This window comes from Microcaecilia unicolor, chromosome 3 (genome assembly GCF_901765095.1).
Source record: "Microcaecilia unicolor chromosome 3, aMicUni1.1, whole genome shotgun sequence".
Lineage (NCBI taxonomy): Eukaryota > Metazoa > Chordata > Amphibia > Gymnophiona > Siphonopidae > Microcaecilia > Microcaecilia unicolor.
The window spans coordinates 93,603,354-93,627,606 of NC_044033.1; the positions used below are offsets into that span (position 1 = coordinate 93,603,354).

At 46.3% G+C, this 24,253-nt stretch overlaps 1 protein-coding gene across 2 annotated transcripts in view; it reads left to right on the top strand.

Annotated features, from left to right (window-relative positions):
- The window catches only part of PUS10 (pseudouridine synthase 10), a 112,342-nt gene that overhangs the window by 76,433 nt on the left and 11,656 nt on the right, over positions 1-24,253 (top strand). For both annotated transcript variants that reach the window (XM_030196185.1, XM_030196186.1), the window contains exons 12-17: positions 2,595-2,651; positions 14,281-14,357; positions 14,653-14,708; positions 14,811-14,928; positions 19,742-19,884; positions 22,231-22,330. In XM_030196185.1, the coding sequence (XP_030052045.1) occupies positions 2,595-2,651; positions 14,281-14,357; positions 14,653-14,708; positions 14,811-14,928; positions 19,742-19,884; positions 22,231-22,330 (551 nt within the window). The remainder of the gene's footprint in view (positions 1-2,594; positions 2,652-14,280; positions 14,358-14,652; positions 14,709-14,810; positions 14,929-19,741; positions 19,885-22,230; positions 22,331-24,253) is intronic.

Genomic DNA, 24,253 nt, shown 5'->3' on the forward strand with positions numbered 1-24,253 from the left:
AATGCGGCTTACATATTATATACAGGTACTTATTTGTACCTGGGGCAATGGAGGGTTAAGTGACTTGTTCAGAGTCACAAGGAGCTGCCTGTGCCTGCAGTGGGAATTGAACCCAGTTCCTCAGGACCAGAGTCCACCACACTAACCACTAGGCCACTCCTCCACTCATTTGGGGCAGTAAGTGATTTAGAATCTCTGAGAACTATGGCCCCAATGCTCAAAGGTTACCATGCTTGCAACGTTTGACTTAGACTGGTTGTAGCCAGTCTAGCAGTAATACAACAAGCTAATTAGTATTAAATTGAGCATTCTGTGCGATGCACAGAAAGGAGCCCCTATCTTTAAGGTCTGGAGCTGTTGTTGCACATGTGTGGGAAATGTGCCATGTACGCGTATTATGTGTATGTGTGCATGTCCCATACATAACAGTAGTGTCAAAAAGTTGTCGCAGAACAAAAAAAAAAAACTTCCAAACTACTACCATACCTCACCTTGAGTATTGCGTTCAGTTCTGGTTGCCAAATCTCAAAACAGATATAGTGGAATTAGAAAAGGTTCAAAGAAGAGCAACCAAAATGATAAAGGGGATGGAACTCCTCTTGTATGAGTAGAGGAGTGTGGTAGCCGTGTTAGTCCACTCTTAAGGTTATCAATAGAAATCAAACAAAATAAAACATGGAAAAGAAAATAAGATGATACCTTTTTTATTGGACATAACTTAATACATTTCTTGATTAGCTTTCGAAGGTTGCCCTTCTTCCTCAGATCGGAAATAAGCAAATGTGCTAGCTGACAGTGTATATAAGTGAAAACATTCAAGCATTACTATGACAGTCTGACAGGGTGGGAGGAGGGGGGTGGGTAGGAGGTATGCATGGGGACATCAAAGCATATCATTGATATTCTAACAGGGTGGGTGTGGATAGGTGAGGGGAGGGTGATCAACAGAGACATACAGCTTTATGGTTTATAATGGGCTAGGAACCCCAGATCCTTGTTAAGTCCTTTCTGTTGGGTGTTAAAATATTCAATCATTCTGACTTCAAAGGTCTTACGTTCTTGTATGGTTTTAAAGTTACCTTTGAGGATTCTCACTGTGAAGTCACTGGTACAGTGTCCTGGTCCTGTAAAATGTTGACCAACAGGCGTGGGAACCCTGCTGGCACCAGTATTGTTCATATGATGTCTATGTAAATTGAATCTTGTCTTAATCATCTGGCCTGTTTCTCCAATATAGCATCCTTCGTTACATTTTTTACACTGAATGATATATACCACATTGGAAGATTTCCTCTTGTATGAGGAAAGGCTAAAGAGGTTAGGGCTCTTCATCTTGGAAAAGAGACAGATGAGGGGAGATATGATTGAGGTCTACAAAATCCTGAGTGGTGTAGAACGAGTAGAAGTGAATCAATTTTTTTTTTTTTTTTAACTTTTTCAAAAAGTACAAAGAGTAGGGGGCACTCAAGGAAGTAACATGGAAATACTTTTAAAACAGATAGGAAGAAATATTTTTTCACTCAACGAATAGTTAAGCTCTGGAACTATTTGCCAGAGGATGTAGTAACAGCAGTTAGCTTAACTGGGTTTAAAAAAGATTTAGACAATTTTCTGGAGGAAAAGGAAGAGGCCAATCCGATTAGGGAGGCCGGACACAACTGAGCTGGAGGCCAGCAAAAGAACAGTGGTAAGGAAAGGGTTAAGGGAAGGAAGAGGGTCCAGGGGGAGGAGAGGGGGGAGGGCATAAAGGCGAGCTCCGTAGGTAAGGAGGGGTCATTTCGAGCAGGCAGCAGTGAGGCAGTGGAGCTGACCCGGCCCACCCACCCAGGGATTAGGGCACGGTTGTCGCAGCTGGGCGGTGATTATGTAAGACTATGGAGGGTACACAGCATGTCAGCACATAATAGTGCTTCGTTGTTGGGGAATAATTGCTGAAATGTTACGTTCAAGATGCAGTTTAATTGTTACGCCTGTATGGGGACAGGTTGCTGTTAATTTATCTTGACTACATTGTCTCCTGGCTTGAACAGCTGGAGGCCAAGAGCTTCGACAGGGTGCATCCTTAAACGGGATGCACCATAAACATCGGATGCTAGAAGTAACAGCACGTATAGGAGGGGGGGATGTGCTTAGACGGCACAAACCCGAAGCGTCTTAAGATGCGAGGGGAAGGAAAGCTGTGTACCCATGGGTTTACAATAAATTGTGATGTTATCAGAAATTATACAGTTTGCAATACAGTTAAGGAGTATTGATGACATTGAATGTTAAAGTGCTTGGCTGCGGCCTTAATAAATTCCAAATTCAGTTGAAAGAAGTGGCTTCTGTGTCTTTTTGGTTGTAAAGAGAGAGTGGATGAGTGGGTAGTGCCAAATGCACCAGTTGTGTCCATAGTCTGCTATTAACACACACATGGGAAGCTACTGCTTGCAGTGGGATTGGTAGCACGGAATATTGCTACTATTTGGGTTTCTGCCAGGTGCTTGTGACCTGGATTGGCCACTGTTGGAAACAGGATACTGGACTAAATGGAACATTGGTCTGACCCATTGTGGTTATTCTTATGTTCTTGTGTTATGTTCTTATGTTCCCAGGCTTTAACTTTTCATCCTCTGGAAGAGAAGACGTGGATGTAAGAACCTTGGGAAAAGGTGAGCTTGAAATGTAGATTGGCCCTACAGTATAAGGAATTCTTTGCAGATTGAGGCATTTTTCATGGGATCAGCATAAAGACTGTTCATAAATGGCGACCCTCAAAACTCATAGGCATGATCAAGTCGCATCTGAAGAAACAAGCAATGTGGTCTCAAAAGGTTGTGTGCATCTTCATCAGTTGATGATTTTTATATTGTTCCAATAAAAAGGTATCGGGCCCTTTTTCAAAGATTAAATGAGTTTGTAACGTTTGCTTGCAACATGGTCCAATTGATGCAAATAGAGCTGCTTGAATTTCTCAAGAATCTTTACACAGTTTGTGCATTTTAAATGTGCAACCTGGGTATTTGTGGTCCTGTTTCCTGCAATGAATATTAATACAGCAGAAAAGAGAGGTGATGATCCGCAACCTAAGCGTAGTAGTAGAAAGACAAGCAGACCAGCAGTCTGGAAAGACATATAGCTTTATTACAACAATTACCCAACGTGGCTACATTTCGCCCATAGGCTGCGTCAGGAGTAGAAACTAATATACAGACAGCCAAATTTAATAACATACAAATCATAAACATTAAAATCGTAAAATTATGAATATTTTCTTTTAACTATTAGGGAAACTTGTTCTATTCCCCAATAGGTGTATGCTCCTTTTCAGTGCTCTTCTTCTTGCTTTTATTACACTGTCACTATTGTGGTTGTAATATATGTTATGCACTAAAACTGATATGATTCGCTTGTGGTTAAGAGTTAGGTTCCCCTGCTATAAAACAATTTTAAATATGTTGATCCACTTTGGTGACGTTTTACATGGTATGTGATATTTTATATGTATTCCCGAGTTTGATTTGTCCTTGCCTTTCTCAGGGCACAGACCGTAGAAGTCTGCCCAGTACTATTCTTGTACTAAGTTCTGAAGCTAACATCGAAGCCCCTTAAAATGTACACTCCAGCCCATCCCTATCTATTCAGTCGCGATCAGGGCGTAGACCGTAGAAGTCTGCCCAGCTCCCATTTTGTTTCCAATTACCGGCGTCACCACCCAATCTCTGCTAAGATTCCACGGAACCATTCCTTCTAAACAGGATTCCTTTGTGTTTATCCCACGCATGTTTGAATTCCATTGCCATTTTTATCTCCACCACCTCCTGCGGGAGGGCATTCCACATATCCACCACCCTTTCCATGAAAAAATACTTCCTGACATTAGTCATGAGTCTGCCCTCCTTCAAACTCAATTCATGTCCTCTAGTTCTGTCGCCTTCCCGTCTCCGGAAAAGGTTCGTTTGCGGATTAATACCTTTCAAATATTTGAACGTCTGTATCATATCACTCCTGTTTCTCCTTTCCTCCAAGGTATACATGTTCAGGTCAGCAAGTCTCTCCTTGTATGGTTTGCAATGCAAATCCCATACCATTTTCGTAGCTTTTCTTTGCACCACTTCTAGTCTTTTTACATCTTTAGCAAGATACGGCCTCCAAAACTGAACACAATACTCCAAGTGGGGCCTCACCAACGACTTGTAGAGGGGCATCAACACCTCCTTTCTTCTGCTGGTTATGCCCCTCTCTACGCAGCGTAGCATCCTTCTGGCCACAGCCGTCGCCTTGTCGCCTTGTTTCTTCACTTCAGATCTTCCGACACCAACACCCCAAGGTCTCTCTCCTGAGTCGAGTGTACTAATCTCTCCCCTCCTATCCGGTATCTCTCTTTTGGGTTTCCACACCCCAAGTGCATCACTCTACACTTCTTGTCATTAAATTATAACTATAATCAAATCCTCCGGGGTAAATGATAAAGTCCGGGTTTTTTTTTGTTTACATGAATAATAAAACTAAAACCTATATACTAAACTTAAAATGTGCAAACGTGATACTAGTGTGTATTTTTCTCTTTTTTTAATATGCGTATAGTGCTCAGTGACTGGGACTTATCCCGCAGGACGCTCTCGCAATATGTTACTGCTTAGGAAGCCCAATTAACATCATGGCACTCCAACCTCCCTATCCTCATAATGCACTCATATGCTGTAATATAATCCTAATGCAGTTGCACAGATGATCATATCATTATTTCTCCGAGGACAAGCAGGCTGCTTGTTCTCACTGATGGGTGACGTCCACGGCAGCCCCTCCAATCGGAATCTTCACTAGCAAAGTCCTTTGCTAGCCCTCGCGCGCCCGCGCGCACCGCGCATGCGCGGCCGTCTTCCCGCCCGAAACCGGCTCGAGCCGGCCAGTCTTCTTTTGTCCGCACTCGGTACGGTCGTGTTTTCGCCGTGTCGAGCCCCGGAAAGTCGACCTCGCGCGTCCAAATTCTGTTTGAGCGTGTTTTTTTCCTTCGGGAAAGCTTTGCTAGTCGGGAAGTGCTCCGGAAACCCTCCGACCGGGTTTCGTGTCAATCCTCCCCGTACTTCCAGCTTTTTGCCCCGGTAAGTTTTCTTTCGTCGTCGGGGTAGGCCTCTTTTCGGCCTCGGTCGAGATTTTTTCTCCCTCTAAATTTTTGGTGCTTCAATTTTCGCCATTTCGGCTTTTGATTTCGCCGGCGTGATTTTTCCGCCCATGACATCGAAGCCTTCCAGCGGCTTCAAGAAGTGCACCCAGTGCGCCCGGGTTATCTCGCTCACTGATCGACACTCGTCGTGTCTTCAGTGTCTGGGGGCCGAGCACCGCCCTCAGAACTGTAGTCTGTGTTCCCTTCTTCAAAGGCGGACTCAGGTAGCGAGACTAGCCCAGTGGAACGTGTTGTTCTCGGGCTCTTCGTCGGCATCGGCACCGGGATCTTCGAGTGCATCGACGTCGTCAGCGTCCAGACCATCTTCCTCGGCCGCCCCTGCATCGAGTGCATCGAGGCATCGGGCCTCTGCATCGGCGCCGAGACATCGGATAGCTGCATCGACGTCGGTGGTACCAGGACCTCGTCTGCTGATGTCGTCGGACGGTGGTGCATCGGGTGGAGTGCAGGTGAGGGCTGTCCATTCCCCTGCTGGTGGCGGTGAGCCCTCGGGTGGGTCTCCTCCTACCCTGAGGGCTCCTGCGGTACAGCCCCCCCCCGAGATCGACCTTCTTCAGTCTCGGCCCCGAGGAAGCGACGGATGGATTCGACGTCCTCCTCGTCGGTGCCGGGGAGCTCCGGTGACATGCTTCGGAAGAAATCGAAGAAGCATCGACACCGGTCTCCTCTCCATGTCGGCACCGAGAGCTCTGGGTCGCCGAGGGATTCGGCACCCAGCAGGCATCGGCACCGAGAGGACCGCTCACCCTCTGTTCAGGAGGTGTCGATGCGCTCCGCTCTGGACAGCCCGGTACAGCCTCCACGCCCGGAACAGGTACTGACGTCGACGCCTGCATCGACCTCACAGCCTTTCTCTACAGCCGCTCTAAACGAGAGCCTCCGGGCCGTTCTCCCAGAGATTCTGGGAGAGCTGTTGCGCCCTACCCCTCCGGTACCGGCGGTGCTTGCGCCTCCGGTACCGTCGAGCGTGGCGCCGGCTGGCCCATCGCCCAGGTTGAGGTCCCCGACGTCGGTACCGCGTGCGGTACCGACCGCGGCCACCTCCCAGGAAGGCTCCCCGACTACGTCGGCGGAGGGAGCTTCGCCGATGCGGGCGAGGGAGTCTACCTCTCGACGCCCCCATCGTGGACGTGGCTCCACTGAGTCGAGCAGGGCGAGGTTGCAGACACAGGTTCGTGAACTTGTGTCTGACACCGAGGGTGAGGCCTCGTGGGAGGAAGAGGAAGATCCTCGATATTTCTCTGACGAGGAGTCTGAGGGTCTTCCTTCTGATCCCACTCCCTCTCCTGAAAGACAGCTTTCTCCTCCCGAGAGTCTGTCTTTTGCTTCCTTTGTCCGGGAGATGTCTACGGCCATCCCCTTCCCGGTGGTTGTGGAGGACGAGCCCAGGGCTGAAATGTTTGAGCTCCTGGACTATCCTTCTCCACCTAAGGAAGCGTCCACTGTTCCCTTGCACCATGTCCTGAAAAAGACATTGCTTGCGAACTGGACCAAGCCATTAAGTAATCCCCACATTCCCAGGAAGATCGAGTCCCAGTACCGGATCCATGGGGACCCAGAGCTGATGCGCACTCAGTTGCCTCACGACTCTGGAGTTGTGGATTTGGCCCTAAAGAAGGCTAAGAGTTCTAGGGAACATGCTTCGGCGCCCCTGGGCAAGGACGCTAGAACCTTAGACTCCTTTAGGAGGAAGGCCTACCATTCCTCTATGCTCGTGTCCAAGATCCAGTCTTACCAGCTCTACACGAGCATACACATGCGGAACAATGTGCGGCAGTTGGCGGGCTTGGTTGATGCTCTTCCCCCTGAGCAAGCCAAGCCTTTTCAGGAGGTGGTCAGGCAGCTGAAGGCGTGCAGAAAATTCCTGGCCAGAGGAGTTTATGACACTTTTGATGTTGCGTCCAGGGCCGCTGCTCAAGGTGTGGTGATGCGCAGGCTCTCATGGCTGCGCGCCGCCGACCTGGAGAATAGAATCCAGCAGCGGATTGCGGACTCGCCTTGCCGTGCGGACAACATTTTTGGCGAAAAAGTCGAACAGGTGGTAGAGTCTCTCCACCAGCGGGATACCGCATTCGACAAATTCGCCCGCCGGCAGCCTTCAGCTTCTACCTCTACAGGTAGACGATTTTTCGGGGGAAGGAAGACTGTTCCCTACTCTTCTGGCAGGCGTAGGTACAATCCTCCTTCCCGACAGCCTGCGGCCCAGGCTAAGCCCCAGCGCGCTCGCTCTCGTCAGCAGCGTGCGACTCAGCAAGGCCCCGCGGCTCCCCAGCAAAAGCAAGGGGCGAGCTTTTGACTGGCTCCAGCAGAGCATAGCCGACATCCAAGTGTCCGTGCCGGGCGACCTGCCAGTCGGGGGGAGGGTTGAAAGCTTTTCACCAAAGGTGGCCTCTCATAACCTCCGATCAGTGGGTTCTGCAAATAGTCCAGCAAGGATACACCCTCAATTTGGCATCAAACCCTCCAAATTGTCCACCGGGAGCTCAGTCTTACAGCTTCCAGCACAAGAGGGTACTTGCAGAGGAACTCTCCGCCCTTCTCAGCGCCAATGCGGTCGAGCCCGTGCCATCCGGGCAAGAAGGGCTGGGATTCTATTCCAGGTACTTCCTTGTGGAAAAGAAAACAGGGGGGATGCGTCCCATCCTAGACCTAAGGGCCCTGAACAAATATCTCGTAAAAGAAAAGTTCAGGATGCTTTCCCTGGGCACCCTTCTCCCCATGATTCAGCAAAACGATTGGCTATGCTCTCTGGACTTGAAGGATGCCTATACACACATCCCGATACTGCCAGCTCACAGACAGTATCTGCGATTTCAGTTGGGCACCCGCCACTTCCAGTACTGTGTGCTACCCTTTGGGCTCGCCTCTGCGCCCAGGGTGTTCACAAAGTGCCTAGCTGTGGTAGCAGCGGCACTTCGCAGGCTGGGAGTGCACGTGTTCCCATATCTCGACGATTGGCTGGTGAAGAACACATCCGAGGCAGGAGCCCTGCAGTCCATGCAGATGACTATTCGCCTTCTGGAGCTACTGGGGTTTGTGATAAATTACCCAAAGTCCCATCTTCTTCCAGTGCAGAACCTCGAATTCATAGGAGACCTGCTGGATTCTCGGACGGCTCGCGCCTATCTCCCAGAGATGAGAGCCAACAACTTGTTGTCCCTCGTCTCCCGGGTGCGGGCGTCCCAGCAGATCACAGCTCGGCAGATGTTGAGATTGCTGGGCCACATGGCCTCCACAGTTCATGTGACTCCCATGGCCCGCCTTCACATGAGATCTGCTCAATGGACCCTAGCCTCCCAGTGGTATCAGGCCGCTGGGGGACTAGAGGACGTGATCCACCTGTCCACGAGTTTTCTCGAATCCCTGTATTGGTGGACGATTTGGACCAATTTGACTCTGGGACGTCCCTTCCAAATTCCTCAGCCACAAAAAGTGCTGACCACGGATGCGTCTCTCCTGGGATGGGGAGCTCATGTCGATGGGCTTCACACCCAAGGAAGCTGGTCCCTCCAAGAACGCGATCTACAGATCAATCTTCTGGAGTTACGAGCGATCTGGAACGCTCTGAAGGCTTTCAGAGATCGGCTGTCCCACCAAATTATCCAAATTCAGACAGACAACCAGGTTGCCATGTATTATGTAAACAAGCAGGGGGGCACCGGATCTCGCCCCCTGTGTCAGGAAGCCGTCAGCATGTGGACCTGGGCTCGCCGGAACGGCATGGTGCTCCAAGCCACATATCTGGCAGGCGTAAACAACAGTCTGGCCGACAGACTGAGCAGGATTATGCAACCTCACGAGTGGTCGCTCAATTCCAAAGTGGTGCGCCAGATCTTCCAAGCGTGGGGCACCCCCTTGGTGGATCTCTTCGCATCTCGAGTGAACCACAAAGTCCCTCAGTTCTGTTCCAGGCTTCAGGCCCACGGCAGACTGGCATCGGATGCCTTCCTCCTGGACTGGGGGGAGGGTCTGCTGTATGCTTATCCTCCCATTCCTCTGGTGGGGAAGACTTTGTTGAAACTCAAGCAAGACCGAGGCACCATGATCCTGATTGCTCCTTTTTGGCCGCGTCAGATCTGGTTCCCTCTTCTTCTGGAGTTATCCTCCGAAGAACCGTGGAGATTGGAGTGTTTTCCGACCCTCATCACGCAGGACGAAGGGGCTCTTCTGCATCCCAACCTCCAGTCTCTGGCTCTCACGGCCTGGATGTTGAGGGCGTAGATTTTGCCTCTTTGGGTCTGCCAGAGGGTGTCTCCCGCATCTTGCTTGCTTCCAGGAAAGACTCCACTAAGAGAAGTTACTTCTTTCATTGGCGGAGGTTTGCCGTCTGGTGTGACAGCAAGGCCCTAGATCCTCGCTCTTGTCCTACACAGACCCTGCTTGAATACCTTCTGCACTTGTCTGAGTCTGGTCTCAAGACCAACTCTGTAAGAGTTCATCTTAGTGCAATCAGTGCATACCATTACCATGTGGAAGGTAAGCCGATCTCAGGACAGCCTTTAGTTGTTCGCTTCATGAGAGGTTTGCTTTTGTCAAAGCCCCCTGTCAAGCCTCCTACAGTGTCATGGGATCTCAATGTCGTTCTCACCCAGCTGATGAAACCTCCTTTTGAGCCACTGAATTCCTGCCATCCGAAGTACTTGACCTGGAAGGTCATTTTCTTGGTGGCAGTTACTTCAGCTCGTAGAGTCAGTGAGCTTCAGGCCCTGGTAGCCCAGGCCCCTTACACCAAATTTCATCATAACAGAGTAGTCCTCCGCACTCACCCTAAGTTCTTGCCAAAGGTCGTGTCGGAGTTCCATCTGAACCAGTCAATTGTCTTGCCAACATTCTTTCCCCGTCCTCATTCCTGCCCTGCTGAACGTCAGCTGCACACATTGGACTGCAAGAGAGCATTGGCCTTCTACTTGGAGCGGACACAGCCCCACAGACAGTCCGCCCAATTGTTTGTTTCTTTTGATCCCAATAGGAGGGGAGTGGCTGTAGGGAAACGCACCATATCCAATTGGCTAGCAGATTGCATTTCCTTCACTTACGCCCAGGCGGGGCTGGCTCTTGAGGGTCATGTCACGGCTCATAATGTTAGAGCCATGGCTGCGTCGGTAGCCCACTTGAAGTCAGCCTCCATTGAAGAAATTTGCAAAGCTGCGACGTGGGCTTCTGTCCACACATTCACATCCCATTACTGCCTGCAGCAGGATACCCGACGCGACAGTCGGTTCGGGCAGTCAGTTCTTCAGAACCTGTTTGGGCTTTAGGATCCAACTCCACCCCCCGAGGGCCCTGTTTGTTCTGTTCCAGGCTACACTCTCAGTTAGTTGGTATTTTTTAGGTCAATCTCAGTTATGTCCTCGCCGTTGCGGGGCCCAATTGACCATGATTGTTGTTTTGAGTGAGCCTGGGGGCTAGGGATACCCCATCAGTGAGAACAAGCAGCCTGCTTGTCCTCGGAGAAAGCGAATGCTACATACCTGTAGAAGGTATTCTCCGAGGACAGCAGGCTGATTGTTCTCACAAACCCGCCCGCCTCCCCTTTGGAGTTGTGTCTTCCCTTAAGAGTATTGTCTTGCTACATACTGGACTGGCCGGCTCGAGCCGGTTTCGGGCGGGAAGACGGCCGCGCATGCGCGGTGCGCGCGGGCGCGCGAGGGCTAGCAAAGGACTTTGCTAGTGAAGATTCCGATTGGAGGGGCTGCCGTGGACGTCACCCATCAGTGAGAACAATCAGCCTGCTGTCCTCGGAGAATACCTTCTACAGGTATGTAGCATTCGCTTTATCTACCTTTGGTGTAATACTACAGGCAGATGGAGAAATTAGCTAAAAGTTAACTTCAATCCTTTACTTATCTTAAGGTGAGGTGTGTGCATTCATGATAGTCCATCCTGTTGGAATCCCAGGTTTCAATGTGACTTAAAAGCTGTGGTATACAACCATCTCCCATATATTGGATTTCAATGTTGAATGTTCAATATTCAACCATTAATGTCTCATTTTAACTGCCAGACCCTCGACCATTCTTCTAATGTTTGGAGATCCCTTCTCATCGTTTCTACTCCCTCCAGGGTATCCACTGTATTGGCTATTTACGTGTCATCCGCAAAAAGGCACACCTTTCCTTCCAACCCTTCAGCAATATCTCCCACAAATATATTAAACAGAATAGGCCCCAGAACCGACCCCTGAGAAACTCCACTGCTCACCTTCCTTTCCTCCGTGCGGATTCCATTTACCACCACCCTCTGCCACCTGTCGGTCAACCCAGTTTCTTATCCAGTTCACCACTTTCGGTTCTAAGTTCAACCCTTTCAGCTTATTCACAAGTCTTCTGTGGGGGACCGTATCAAAGGCTTTACTGAAGTCCAAGTAGATTACATCTAGCGCACGTCCCTCATCCAGTTCTTTGATCACCCAGTCAAAAAAGTCAATAAGATTTGTTTGGCAGGATTTTCCTTTGGTAAAGCCATGTTGCCTTGGGTCCTGTAACCTGTCGGTTTCTAGAAAGTTAACTATCCTTTCTTTCAGCAGCAACTCCATTATTTTTCCTACCACCAACGTGAGACTTACCAGTCTGTAGTTTCCCATTTGTTCCCTGTCTCCACTTTTGTGAAGAGGGACCACATCCGCTCGTCTCCAATCTCACGGAACCACTCCCGTCTCTAAAGATCTATTTAAGAGGTCCCACCAGGACCTCTCTGAGCTCCTTCAGTATCCTGGGATGTATCCCATCCGGCCCCATAGCTTTGTTCACTTTGCTGTGAAAAGTCAGTATGTTCTTTCTTTTTTCCAGAACAATTTTGTGTGATAGTACAAATGATTATTCTCTCTCAGATCGATTATTGCAGTGCTTTGTATGCTGGTATACATCAAAAGTTGTTCCGTTGACTACAGTTGTTGCAAAACACTGCAGCTAGATTGATGTTTGGATGTAAGAAATATGATCAGGTGTCACCTATTTTGAGAGAACTTCATTGGCTGCCAGTGAGGGCTCGAGTAGATTTTAAAGTGGCTTATTTAGTCTATAAGATTTTTTCAGGTAGTTGTCCCGTTTCTCGTAGTCAGTTATTAACTTATTCTGCGTGTAGTACGATGGTTCATTCTACCTTTTTTTTAAGACTTGGTTTTCCTTCTGTCAATAATGTGCCATATAAATGAATCCATGAGAGTTCGTTTATATATCAGTCTTGCAAGATTTGGAATATTAATCATGTTTTCATTCATAGAATTCCTACCTACTTGATTTTAAGAAAGGTTTTGAAATCTTACGTGTTTGACAAATACTAGGGATCTATTTCATAGTTTTCATGTAACCTGCTTTGATTTCTTGGTTGATTTAAGCGGGATATAAGCAATAGAATGGAATTATACATGGATTTGGTTTTGAGTTGTTATATTTTTAATTTTGAAGATTTTAATTTTAAAATTCAATTTTACGATTTGTATGATTTTAATTTTCATGATTTGTATGATTTTAATTTTTATGCTATTGAATTTGTCTGTTTGTATGTTAGTTTCTACCCCTCAGGATCGTAGCCAGACCTGCCATTTTGGGTGGGCCCTTCCCACCCACACCCCCATACATACATACATACAATACAGTTTTTTATAACTTTCCCCTCCATCCTTGCATCCATCTCTCCCTCTCTCTTTCCTTCCATCCTCTATGCTCCTACTCATGTGTTCATCTTTCTCCCTCTCCTCTGCCCCAGACCCAGCCTCTGCTCCTTCCCCCACTCCCCGCACATGGCCCAGCTTCTGCCCATCTCTCTCAAACCCCCCCCCCCCCCCCCCCGGTGTCTGTTTCAGAGCTGTCGCCAGCGGCAATTCCTATAGGCAACCTGCACTAGCCTTGCAGGCTTCCCTCTACTGTGTCCCTGCCAGTGATGAAACAGGAAGTGACATTGAGGGCAGGACACGGTAGAGGGAAGCCTGCAGGGCCAACACAGGCTGGCTATAGGAATTGCCACCAGTGACAGCTCTGAGGTAGACCTGGGGGGGGATTGGGGGCAGGGTTTCAGAGAGAGACGGGCAGATACCATGCCGTGAGCGGAGAAGAGGGAGGGAAGAGTGTGAAATGCCACCACTGAGGTGCTTTGGGGGCCATATGGGCCACTAGAATAGATGGGCCTGAGGCAAGAATGGGTGGGCCTGTGCCCACCCAGGTCTACCCATAGCTACGCCACTGCTACCCCTGACAGCCTGTGGGCGAAATATGGCCACGTCAGGTGACTGTTGTAATAAAGCTGCACGTTTTTCCAGACTGTTGGTCTGCTTTGAATTTTAATACTGCAGGAACACAGTATAGCAGGAGAGGGCATCCAAAAGCCAGAAGCAGCCTAAAGTCTCCTTTCATAAATGAGGTCTCTAGGCAGCTCTGCTCAGGATTTCTCTCATTTTGTGGCTGTGAGGAAACTCATGAATGAATAAGATTTCTTTGCTGATTAAAATCACTTTAATAAACATAAAGATGAGACTATGGGAGTGGGTACGTCTGTATTGTCTGAGACTCTGGGCTCTGTAGATTGGTTGTGATCACTTTTTCTTAAATCCATAGCTGTTGGACAGTGAAAACAGCTATCCCAGCTAGGTTTAAGGCACACTAAGTCTTCAATCACAGATACTTAGATTTTCCCCATTTTTGCTCCTGTCTTAGGGGCCCAGACTGTGGTTCCTGTCAGAACCTGATGGGAGTGCTGAAGATGTTACTCAGACTCCCAGGGAATATCAGGGTAACATTGTATATAAACATTACTATTATCTGACTGGATTTCAGCTGGCTGAAAAAAGTGTGTGTATTTATTTATTGATTGATTGATTGCATTTGTATCCCACATTTTCCCACCTATTTGCAGGCTCAAGGTGGCTTACATTATTCCGTAATGGAGAAGCCACCTTTGAAGCCATGGTTTTAATGAATATGGATTGAACAGTGGGCTTTCTGAAAGGATTTTACTGTTCAGAGAGCGCTTGTTATGTATATTTATCTTCTTTGAAAATCAACCCTGCTTAGGTTTGCAGCTTCCATATGATTTGCTATCTCACGGTTTCCTGCCTGAACATGTACTACAAGAAACACTATGCAAATTGTCATCTCACCCACTTTGTGTGTTCCCAGGAAGACCCTTTGCAATTGAACTTGTAAATCCACATCGAACGCAATTTACTGCCCAGGAGATAAAGGAACTTCAGCAGGTAAACCCCTACTCCTCTCATACACCTCAGCCCAAACTCTAGACTTTAGAGGCCTGGTGCAGCCCTGTGTCCTTCAAATTATCTGGTGATAGGAGTGCTTTGTGGACTGAAAATGCTTGGGTGATTCTAATTCTTTTGAGTGTGTACAGTCCATAAGTCTATCCTGTATACAATAAGTAAATGGCTTGAACCCAGTGGTTTCCCTTGCTTTGAGCTCTTGGCAAAAATCAACTAACAGCAAACCAGGTCTGGGTGTGGAAGTCACTTCCTTATCTTATCTCTTTGGACTCTGCAGAAAATAAACAGCTCATCAGACAAAATAGCAGTGCGAGATTTACAGCTCGTCACAAGGTAAAGATTTAGGACTGGTTATTGGTAAAATCAAAAAAATGTTGGTCGTAAGATTAGTTTTGTAGAACTGTAAAATTTTTCTGTGGTTCCCTTGTGTTGCAGAGAGGCCGTTGGACACATGAAAGAAGGGGAGGAAGAAAAAACCAAATGCTATAGCGCTCTGATATGGACAGAGAAACCAATCCAGAAGACAGATATTGAATTTTTGGACGACCTGAAAGTAAGCTAGGCCTCTGTGCAGTCTTTTCAGAGTTCACATCCTATATAATAATTCTCACCTCCAACATTCTGAGGCTGCCTGGAACCGTGGATCATGTTGGAGTAGATAATAGTGATGTCACACAACCCACACCAGATTGGCCAGTAGAAGGGAGAGGGGCGGAGCCACGATACAGGGAGCAGCAAATCAGCACAGCACGGGGAATGCACAGCAGCAGGAACAGAAGCCTCTCTCACACAGTCACTCTCACATACACTCTCTCAAACTTACACACTCAGAGGAAAACCTTGCTAGCGCCTGTTTCCTCTCAAACAGAAACGGACCTTTTTTACTAGTTTCCATATGATCCCATCCAGTCAGCTATGTTTCCACGCATTCTTTCTCCTGGCACCTTTCTTTCTTCTTGAGTCTGTACAGAATTTCTAGTATCATTTTGTTTATTAAAAGGATTTGCTATACCGCTGAGTTTAAACAGGTCACAGCGGTTTGCAACATACAGATTCAAATAAAGGAAAAGAACTCCATAAATTGATAGAAATTCATTGTAACATGCAGTGGATGTTCATATGGCCCTGGCTGGCAAGCAGAGGGTGTGCTAGCTTTAGTTACTCTCTCATCTCAGGTGGGTCTGGTTGGCCAGCAGAGAGTGTGCCAACTTTAGTTACACTCGGGTGGGTCTGGTTGACTAGCAGAGGGTATACTAACTTTTGTTATACTCTGGAACATTGAATATAATGAATACTAGAAAATTCCTTGTTGGTCACTCAGGATCAAATGTACATTGTGTACTGTCACAGATCATACTAATACCTACAGCCCGTATTTCCATTCACCTCTTAGCTCTGTATTTACTCAAACTCCCGGGAAGGCCACATCATAATAGAATTAAGGCAGTGAAAGTAATGTGGGAAACTCTATAATTTACGTTTTCCCTCTCATGGTGTTCACTTGATCCTCTCTGCGAGTGGCTTGAGACAGGGTATGAGGTGGCATTCAAGAAATATAGAAGACTACAACAAGAGGACCACGGAAAAGATTACCAGATAAAACTCAAAGAAGCAAAGAGGGAAATACAGTTAGCAAAAGCACAGGCAGAATTAAAAATGGCTGAAGATATAAAGAGAGGCAACAAGAGCTGAGACCCACTATGTGGAGAGTGATGAGGAAAAAGGTATGCTAAACAAATACTTCTGATCAGTGTTCATGGAGGAACATCCTGGAGAAGGACCATGGTCAACTGCCAAGGGTATATATGAAAATAGAATGGTTATTTCATTGTTCACAGATGAAAGTGTTTATGAATAACTTGAAAAACTGAAAGTGTACTAAAGCTATGGGACCAGATGGGGTACATCCCAGAATACTGAGGGAGCTTAGAGAAATCATGACAGGACCTCTTAAGGCTTTATTTAATAGATCATTAACAATGGGAGAGGTTCCATAGGATTGGAGACGAGTGGATGTGGTCCCTCTTCACAGAAGTGGGGTCCGGAAAGAAGTGGGAAGGCCTGTAAGCCTCACTTCAGGGGTTGGAAAGCTGATAAGAGATGCTGCTGAAGGAAAGGATAATGAACTTTCTAAAATCCAACCAGTCGCAAGGTCTGAGGCAACATGCTTTTACCAAAGGAAAATCCTGCCAAATGAATCTGATTGATTTCTTTGACTGGATAGAATGTGCTAGATGTAATCTACTTAGATTTTAGAAAAGCCTTAGATATGGTTCTTTGCAGGAGACTCCTGAATAAGCTGAGTGGGCTAAACTTAGGACTCTAAGTGATGAACTGGATTGGAAACTGGTTAACTGACAGATGACAGGAGGTGGTGGTAAATAGAATCCAGTTGGAGGAAAGGAAGATGAGTACTGGAGTGCCTCTTGGATCGGTACTGGGGCCAATTCTATTTGACATATTTTTGAGCGATATTGCTGAAGGGTTTGAAGGAAAAGTTTGCCTTTTTGCAGATGGCATGAAGCTTGTGTGGACATCCTGGAGAGAGTAGAAAACATGAGATGAGAGCTCCAGAAATAAGAAGAATAGTCTAAGGTCTAGCAGTTAAAATTTATTGCAAAGTGCAAAGAAGTGCAGAGTGATGCAGAGTCTGCTACTGAGATAGACATGAGGAAGCCGCTGCTTGTCGTGGTAGCATGGAATGTAACTATTTGCAGTCAGGATGCAGAACTCCAAAGCAGATGCATGAGATAGGAGGCAAGAGACTGATAAGCACAGTTTAACTTGGGGTGATAATGTTTGAGGATCTCAAGGTAATGAAACAATGTTACAAGATGGTGGCCATAGCCAGAGAGATGCTAGGCTATACAGGGAGAGATATAACCAGACGGTGGCCATAGCCAAAGGAATGCTGGGCTACATGGAGAGAGGTATAACTGGTAGAAGAAAGGAGAGGTGTTAATGCCTCTGTACAAGTCATTGATAAGGCCCCATTGTGTTCAGTTTTAGAGGCCATATCTCACTAAAGATTTGAAGTGATTCAGAGAAAAGAATAAAAAATGGTATGGGGTTTGTGCCAAAAGACATATGAGAGGAGACGATGACTTGAATATGTATATCCTAGAGGAAGGAGGGATGGGGTGATATGATACAGACATTTAAATATTTGAAAGGTATTGATATACAAACAAATCGTTTCCAGAGATGGGGAAGCCATAGAATTAGAGGACATGAATTGAGGTTGCAGGGGGTCAATTTAGGAATAATGTTATGAAGTAGTTTTTCATGGAGAGGCTGGTGGACAGCTGGTATGCCCTACCGCAGGAGGTGGTGAAGTCAAAATATATAATGGGAAGACTGGAACAGATATTTGTCAGGGAGGGACACTTAGAAGGACTGTTGTGGGCTTCACTTTCTGATCAAACATATGGGGGGCTGACGTTGAATCCCTTTATACCACACTTATTGACAATGTGGGGAGCCCTAAAACATAAATTGAGGGGTACACGGACTAAATCATCGTATGCCTGGATTATTCAGGAACCCAGGTTTGTGGCAGGAAGGGAATGTGGGGTTTTCCAAACATGGTTCTATCAGGGTCTAATTCGATTCAGAGACTTTCTAGAGGAGGGGCGAATTAAAACATTTGGGGAAATGCAGGATTTGTATGGGTTATTGGGGACTGATATATATGCATACTTGCAAGTTAAACATTCTATCACTGCAGAGAAGTGGGCAAAAGCTCAACCTATTGAACATGAACAATTTGACAATGTATGGGGGATATCGACAAGTGGGGTAAAGGAATTTCTAGAATATATAGCCATCTACAGGGTAAAGGGTTTGTGAAATTTACGTATATGGAGGCATGGGAAAAGGATATGAAGCAGGGATTGAACGAGGCTGAATGGAAGAGGGTGTGGTTAGAGGTTAAAAAAGCCTCGCTGTGTGTATTAATCAGAGAGAATGCGTACAAAGTACTAAGCCGATGGTACTGTACTCCAGAGAGAGTTAAGAAAATGTACCCGAAGGCTTCGGATGTTTGTTGGAGGTGTGGAGTGGAAAAGGGAACCTTTTACCATATTTGGTGGGAATGCAAGATGATACAGATCTATTGGAAGAGGATAGCCGAGCGTCTGCCAGAGGCCTTAGAGGCGCCATTCCCATGTGAACCTAAATGGTGTTTGCTGGGCTGGGGAAACCAGAGAGGGCAGAAGTGGCAACAGAGAATTAAACGAATAGGCCTGGCAGCAGCTAAGACTACAATTGCAGGGCAGTGGAAACAAAATACTGGACCAAAGATGTACAATTGGAGGGTAAAACTTAGAATGATAGTAGAACTTGAAAAGTTGACCGACAGACGTAAGGGTAGATATAAACCCGACGCGTCAGAATGGACACGGTTGGATGATATCTTGAATAAAGATAAGGGGGAGGGGGTAATTCACACTGAGGGGAAAGGGAGGGGGGAGGGGATGAGGGTGGGGGGGAGGTCGGGATAGGAGGGAAGAGTTATGGGGGATCTGAGGTGGGGGGAGAAAATGTTTTGAAATGTTGAAAGCCACTTGGTTCTACTTGTGTCAAGTTGAAGAGACAAACGCGTACACTGTGGTTGTAATGTTTTGATTAATAAAAAATAAATTAAAAAAAAATATATATATATAATGAAAGTCAAGCCTGCGTGGTATTAACTCAAAGGATTCCTATATGGAAAAAAAATGGCATCAAAACAAAACTTAGCAGTGCTTAGATGGCAACTCCAGTAGTTAGGAAGTAATGCCAGTGCTAGGCAGACTTCTACGGCCTGTGCCCTGAAACTGGCAAGAATAGATGAAGATCAAGTATGCATATGTTATGTCACATCATATCATAGCTATGAATTTATCGCAGATTGGATGGACTGTGCAGGTCTTTATCTGCCGCCATCTGTGTTACTATCTTACAATGGTATGAATAACTGCTGTAGAAATGATGGTGTTCTGGGAACCATTAGAGGGAGGAAGGGTAAACCTTGCTGTGTTATAATAATGGAAATAAATCCCTTCACTGTTACATCCATAAACAAGCCTCAGAAAATATTTCCCCATTTGTATACAGTGCTTCAGTTTCCTTCAGAAACATTTAGCAGTGTTACGCTGCATGAAAGCTTGATGTCATTTACTGTTGAAAATAAACTTGGCCATCTTAACATTTTAGTTTCATAACCAGCTATACCTTTCCCCGTCTTACAGTCCAAGTGAGTGGGGTTCAATATGAACGTTAATGTATTCTTTTAAAAAAATAAAAAGGTGAATGACTTACACTGTATTGAATGAGAAGTCACCACTTTGTCAGTCATTTTGTTGTTTGTATATTATATCCAATAGGAGTTGCAGATTGCTCAGAAGACCCCATTGCGAGTGCTTCACAGAAGGCCGCTGGCCATCAGGCCTCGTATTATTCATACAATGAAAACAGAACTTCTGGATGCGCACCGCTTCCGTCTGTACCTGAAGACGCAGGCAGGAACATATCCTTTCTTTAGCTGCACAGGCATCCATGGCCACTGCTATGTTTTGTTCTGCTTTATTTATTTATTTTACCTCAGCAACTTCCTCCTGCATCTTTTGAGTTTCCAACTCGGGGTCAATGTAATAAGCCATGTGTTAGAAAGGTGCGCTGAGCTTCTTGGTGTGAAAAACTTTTACTCCCATTACAGTAAACTAATGGCATGCAGAATACCATGACATTAAAAAATGTGAACTGACAGAATAAACAGCGTACCTCATTGCAGAGATCTGCCACATTTCCTGCATCAGACTTTTTTCCCCCTTCCTGTCACTGTGTGTGACCAAAAAAAAGGCCATTAAAAAAATCTTTGGTGGCCTAGTGGGCCCTGGGATCCTTCACCCCTCCCCAACTCAAACATGAACTGCTGAACAGAATAATAGTGCAGCTTATTACATTGTCACCTCAGTACCCGCCCCACCTGGGAACTGCAGCACCACACCTCATCACTCACAGCTATCCTTGTGGGTGGGAGTGGGGAGGTGATCTCACTGGTCTTTAAAATTCCTCTTCCCTTAGTAATCAGCCCAATTTGTACAGAACTGTTTTCTGCCTAAGAGGCCTGTAGGAAGTACTTAGGCTAGCAGAAAATTACTAAATAGCAATTATTCTGGACTTGTTTCTAGGAATATGATTGTACCTCTTATTTGGCCCTAAGCTCGGCTGCTAGGCTGTACCAATGAAAGGGACAATGCCAAGATGAAATATTTATTATAAATATAAAAATAACAATATGGCAAAATGAAAAGCAAGTTACAAAAATATACTTGTACTACCAAAAATACTGATTACCAAATAGATAAATAAATGAAGATAGATATATAAAACTATATGTATGAGTGATTACACAAATATAATATATATCCTGATTAGATTATACACTTAGCACCAAGTTAGACTACTGACCACAAATCCTGGGAAAAACTAATCCTTCACAGACAAAAACCATAGACTTAACTATACCCTGAACCATAGGTAATAAATCCTGCTTCTCTCACCCCTTTTGCAGTCTGTAAATTGCAGACTTCCAGTGTGGTGAAGAATTGGATTCCTCCATTGAGACTCTAGCAGAATTTTTCTGCGAGTCTATCCCAGTCCAGGAATAAAATCCAGGGTCTTTGCTCTGTGCCCTGATTCACAGTCTTGTAGGAAACTACAGAGCTGCAGCGGAACTGACCTTGTCAGCTTTTATCACAAGGAATACAGTTCACTGTGTTTTGGGGAAATCAGTCTCTCTAGCACCTCTCAGAGAAAACTTCTCTTCCGATCTTCTTTCTTTCTCTTCTGTCCAATAATGGCATCCCTCTCATTCAGGTGATACCAATGGAGCAATCACAAACTGTACTTCTGTCCAGCAGAATTCACGGTCATGATGAGAGGCCTTGTGATTAGCAAAGAAACTGTTATCAGTCACAAGTCTGATGGTAGCAAACTCCCTCTTAGTTCACAAATGCTCCTGGAGACTTTGTCTCTGTGAAGTAAGCTCCTCCGCACTTCCCAGGAGATAACTGGAGGCTAGTTTGCAGTAAACATGTCCTTGGATGAAGTCATCACAGCTATGGCAAGCAGTAGTATTCTATTGTAGAAAGCTGGTTTCTGATGTATTCAGACCACAGGCTGTAGAATCCATATTATAACAGGAAAAGATGTTCAGGCTTACCGGGACTCTGACCAGCAAAGGTGAGATGGCAGGAAAATACCCCTACAGGCCGGAAATGTTCAGTTAATGCCATCTGTTGCTTCTATTTCTGAGAAGTTTGCATGCATCGCTGTAGTTGACTTGACAGTTCAGCCAAAGGAAAAGTCTGCTAATGAGATGAATGAAAGAGGTTATGATCTAAGAACATAAGAAATTTCCCTGTAGGTTCCTAATGTCCTAAAAGTATATCTTGGACAGCAAAAGAGCACAAAACACATTGACCCTTATAACTGGGAGCTGTAATCCTTATTGGAATCCAAGTAATACTAGAAAACACTCAAATCTAGTTTTCTGTCATATCCATTATTTCATTCCATGAACAATCAGTGAATTGAGAGTGAATACTAGCTATGTAAAATGTACAAGGTAATGGTAAACCCTCATAAGGTATGATATTTGTATAATACTGTTATCTCAGTTGAGCATGCCTTGGGAGACAGTAGAGAGCTTGGGTTACAATACATGCTACAGTAGACTAAAATTGTTCTGCTACAAGGAGAAATATTGTCCTGAGGTAACGTCCCTTTCACCTTTTAAAAGGTCACATAGCTTCACACCTTTGAGACAAGCTGAGTCTACAATCTTTTCTTTTCCTGAGTGAAAATATAGGTATATTAAAGAGTTTGTACATGGAGATTTTGGAAGGACAAAGCCCAACATTTGTTCTCTGATGAAAACAACTGCAGACATTCTGGAACTTGATGTGGAGGTGAGCTGGTCTATCTAGAGAAATGCTTCTTGGTTTCTGCAAGGCAGGAGGCATAAGTGATGTTTGTGTTATTGGAACCTTACCAACTTCTCATCGTTCTTGAACTACTCGTACCTTAGATACAGAAGTGTCACTTCTCCATTGATCAGCTGACCTAACTAGGGCACGGTTTCTCTGCTGCCAATAGGCGCCCCGTATAAGAGGCTTGGGGAGGCTAAGCCTCCCCAGCCCAACCGTGACCTTCCCCTGCTGCCCCCACAAGCGCAGGGCTCCTTCCTCTCCCCCCGCCCGTGTTTTACCTTCCGTGGCAGCAACGTCAGTGAGGAAGAAGGCACTGCGGACTCGCCTCCGGCTCCAGCTTCTCCCTTACCTCTTCACACAGTGTCCCGCCTTCTCCGATGATGCATTTCCTGTTTCCGTGAGGGCGGGACACTGTGTGAAGAGGAAGGGAGAACTGGAGGCGAGCCTACAGTGCCGCCTTCTTTACTGACGTCGCTGCCACGGACAGTAAAAGGGTTAAACGCTTGGGGGGGGCAGGAAGGAATGGAAAGGAGGGCTGTCAGGGAGCTGAGGGAGGGCAGGGAGAATCGCTGGACATGGGAAGGGGAAGACGGGGAACAGAACAGATCGCTGGAGAGGAGGGGAGGGCAGGGGGAGAAAAGAGATCACTGGAGAGGAGGGCAGGGGGAGAGAACAGATCGCTGGACATGAAGAGAAGGGGAGGGCAGGGGGCGAGAACAGATCACTGGAGGGGAGGGCAGTAAGAGAGAACAGATCACTGGACATGGAGGGTAGTGGGAGAGAAGAGATCACTGGAGAGGAGGGGATGGCAGGGGGAGAGAACAGATCGCTGGACATGGAGAGAAGGGGAGGGCAGGGGGAGAGAAAAGAGATCATTGGAGAGGAGGGGAGGGCAGGAGAGAGAGGAGAATTGCTGGCCATGGATGGATGGAGGGGAAGGCAGGGGAGAGAGGAGAATTGCTGGACATGGATGGAGGGAAGGGCAGGGGGAGAGAAGAGATTGCTGGACATGGATGGATGGAGGAGAGAGCAGGGGAGAGAGGAGAATTGCTGGACATGGATGGATGAATGGACGGGAGGGAAGTCAGGAAGGAGATGCACATGGATGGAGGGGAGGGAAGGGAGGAGAAATGCTGGACATGGATGGAGTGGAGGGAAGAGAAGAGAAATGTTGGACAAGGATGGAGGGAAGGAAAGACAAAGGAAGGAGATGCACACAGATGGAGGGGAGGGGAGTGAGGAGAAATGCTGGATATGGATGGAGGGGAAATTGCTGAATTTAAGGGCTGGATTGGAACACTTTGAGTGCAGATGTTGAAACTGGAGAAAGGATAGGGACAGGGCTACAGATGGTAGACAGGACGCAAATGGTAGACAGGACGCATAAGGACACAGAAGGATGGTGGACATGGTGAGAGAAAAAATATCATATGGAAAGAAGACACTGCATAAAACAGAAGTCACTGGGACCAAAGCTAATAGAAAAACTAAATGTTCAGACAGCAAAGGTAGAAAACATTTTTTATTCAGAATTTATTAATTGGAATATGTCAGCTTTTGGAAATGTGCATCTGTGATATTTTGCATGCAAGTTTCAATTTTTCTAGTATTGCTGCATGCTGAGTCTGTCTTCTTGAGGTAACTTTCCAGTTCAGTATTTTGCCTTCATATCTGTTGTGTCATGTGTTTTTCATTCGTGATCAATATGCAGTATTCTGCTAGCATGTAGTATTTGCAGCCCTTTTTGTTTTGTCTCACTAGGTTGTGTACTGGTGTTTTAGAGCCCGGTGTAATTATAGTGCTGCCTTTCCATGCATAAGGTTGTAGCTCGTCCTGTCCTTGGAATTAGTGCTGTTATGGTTTGGTAAGGTTATGAGTGTGTTTTTGCACAAGTTTGTGTAT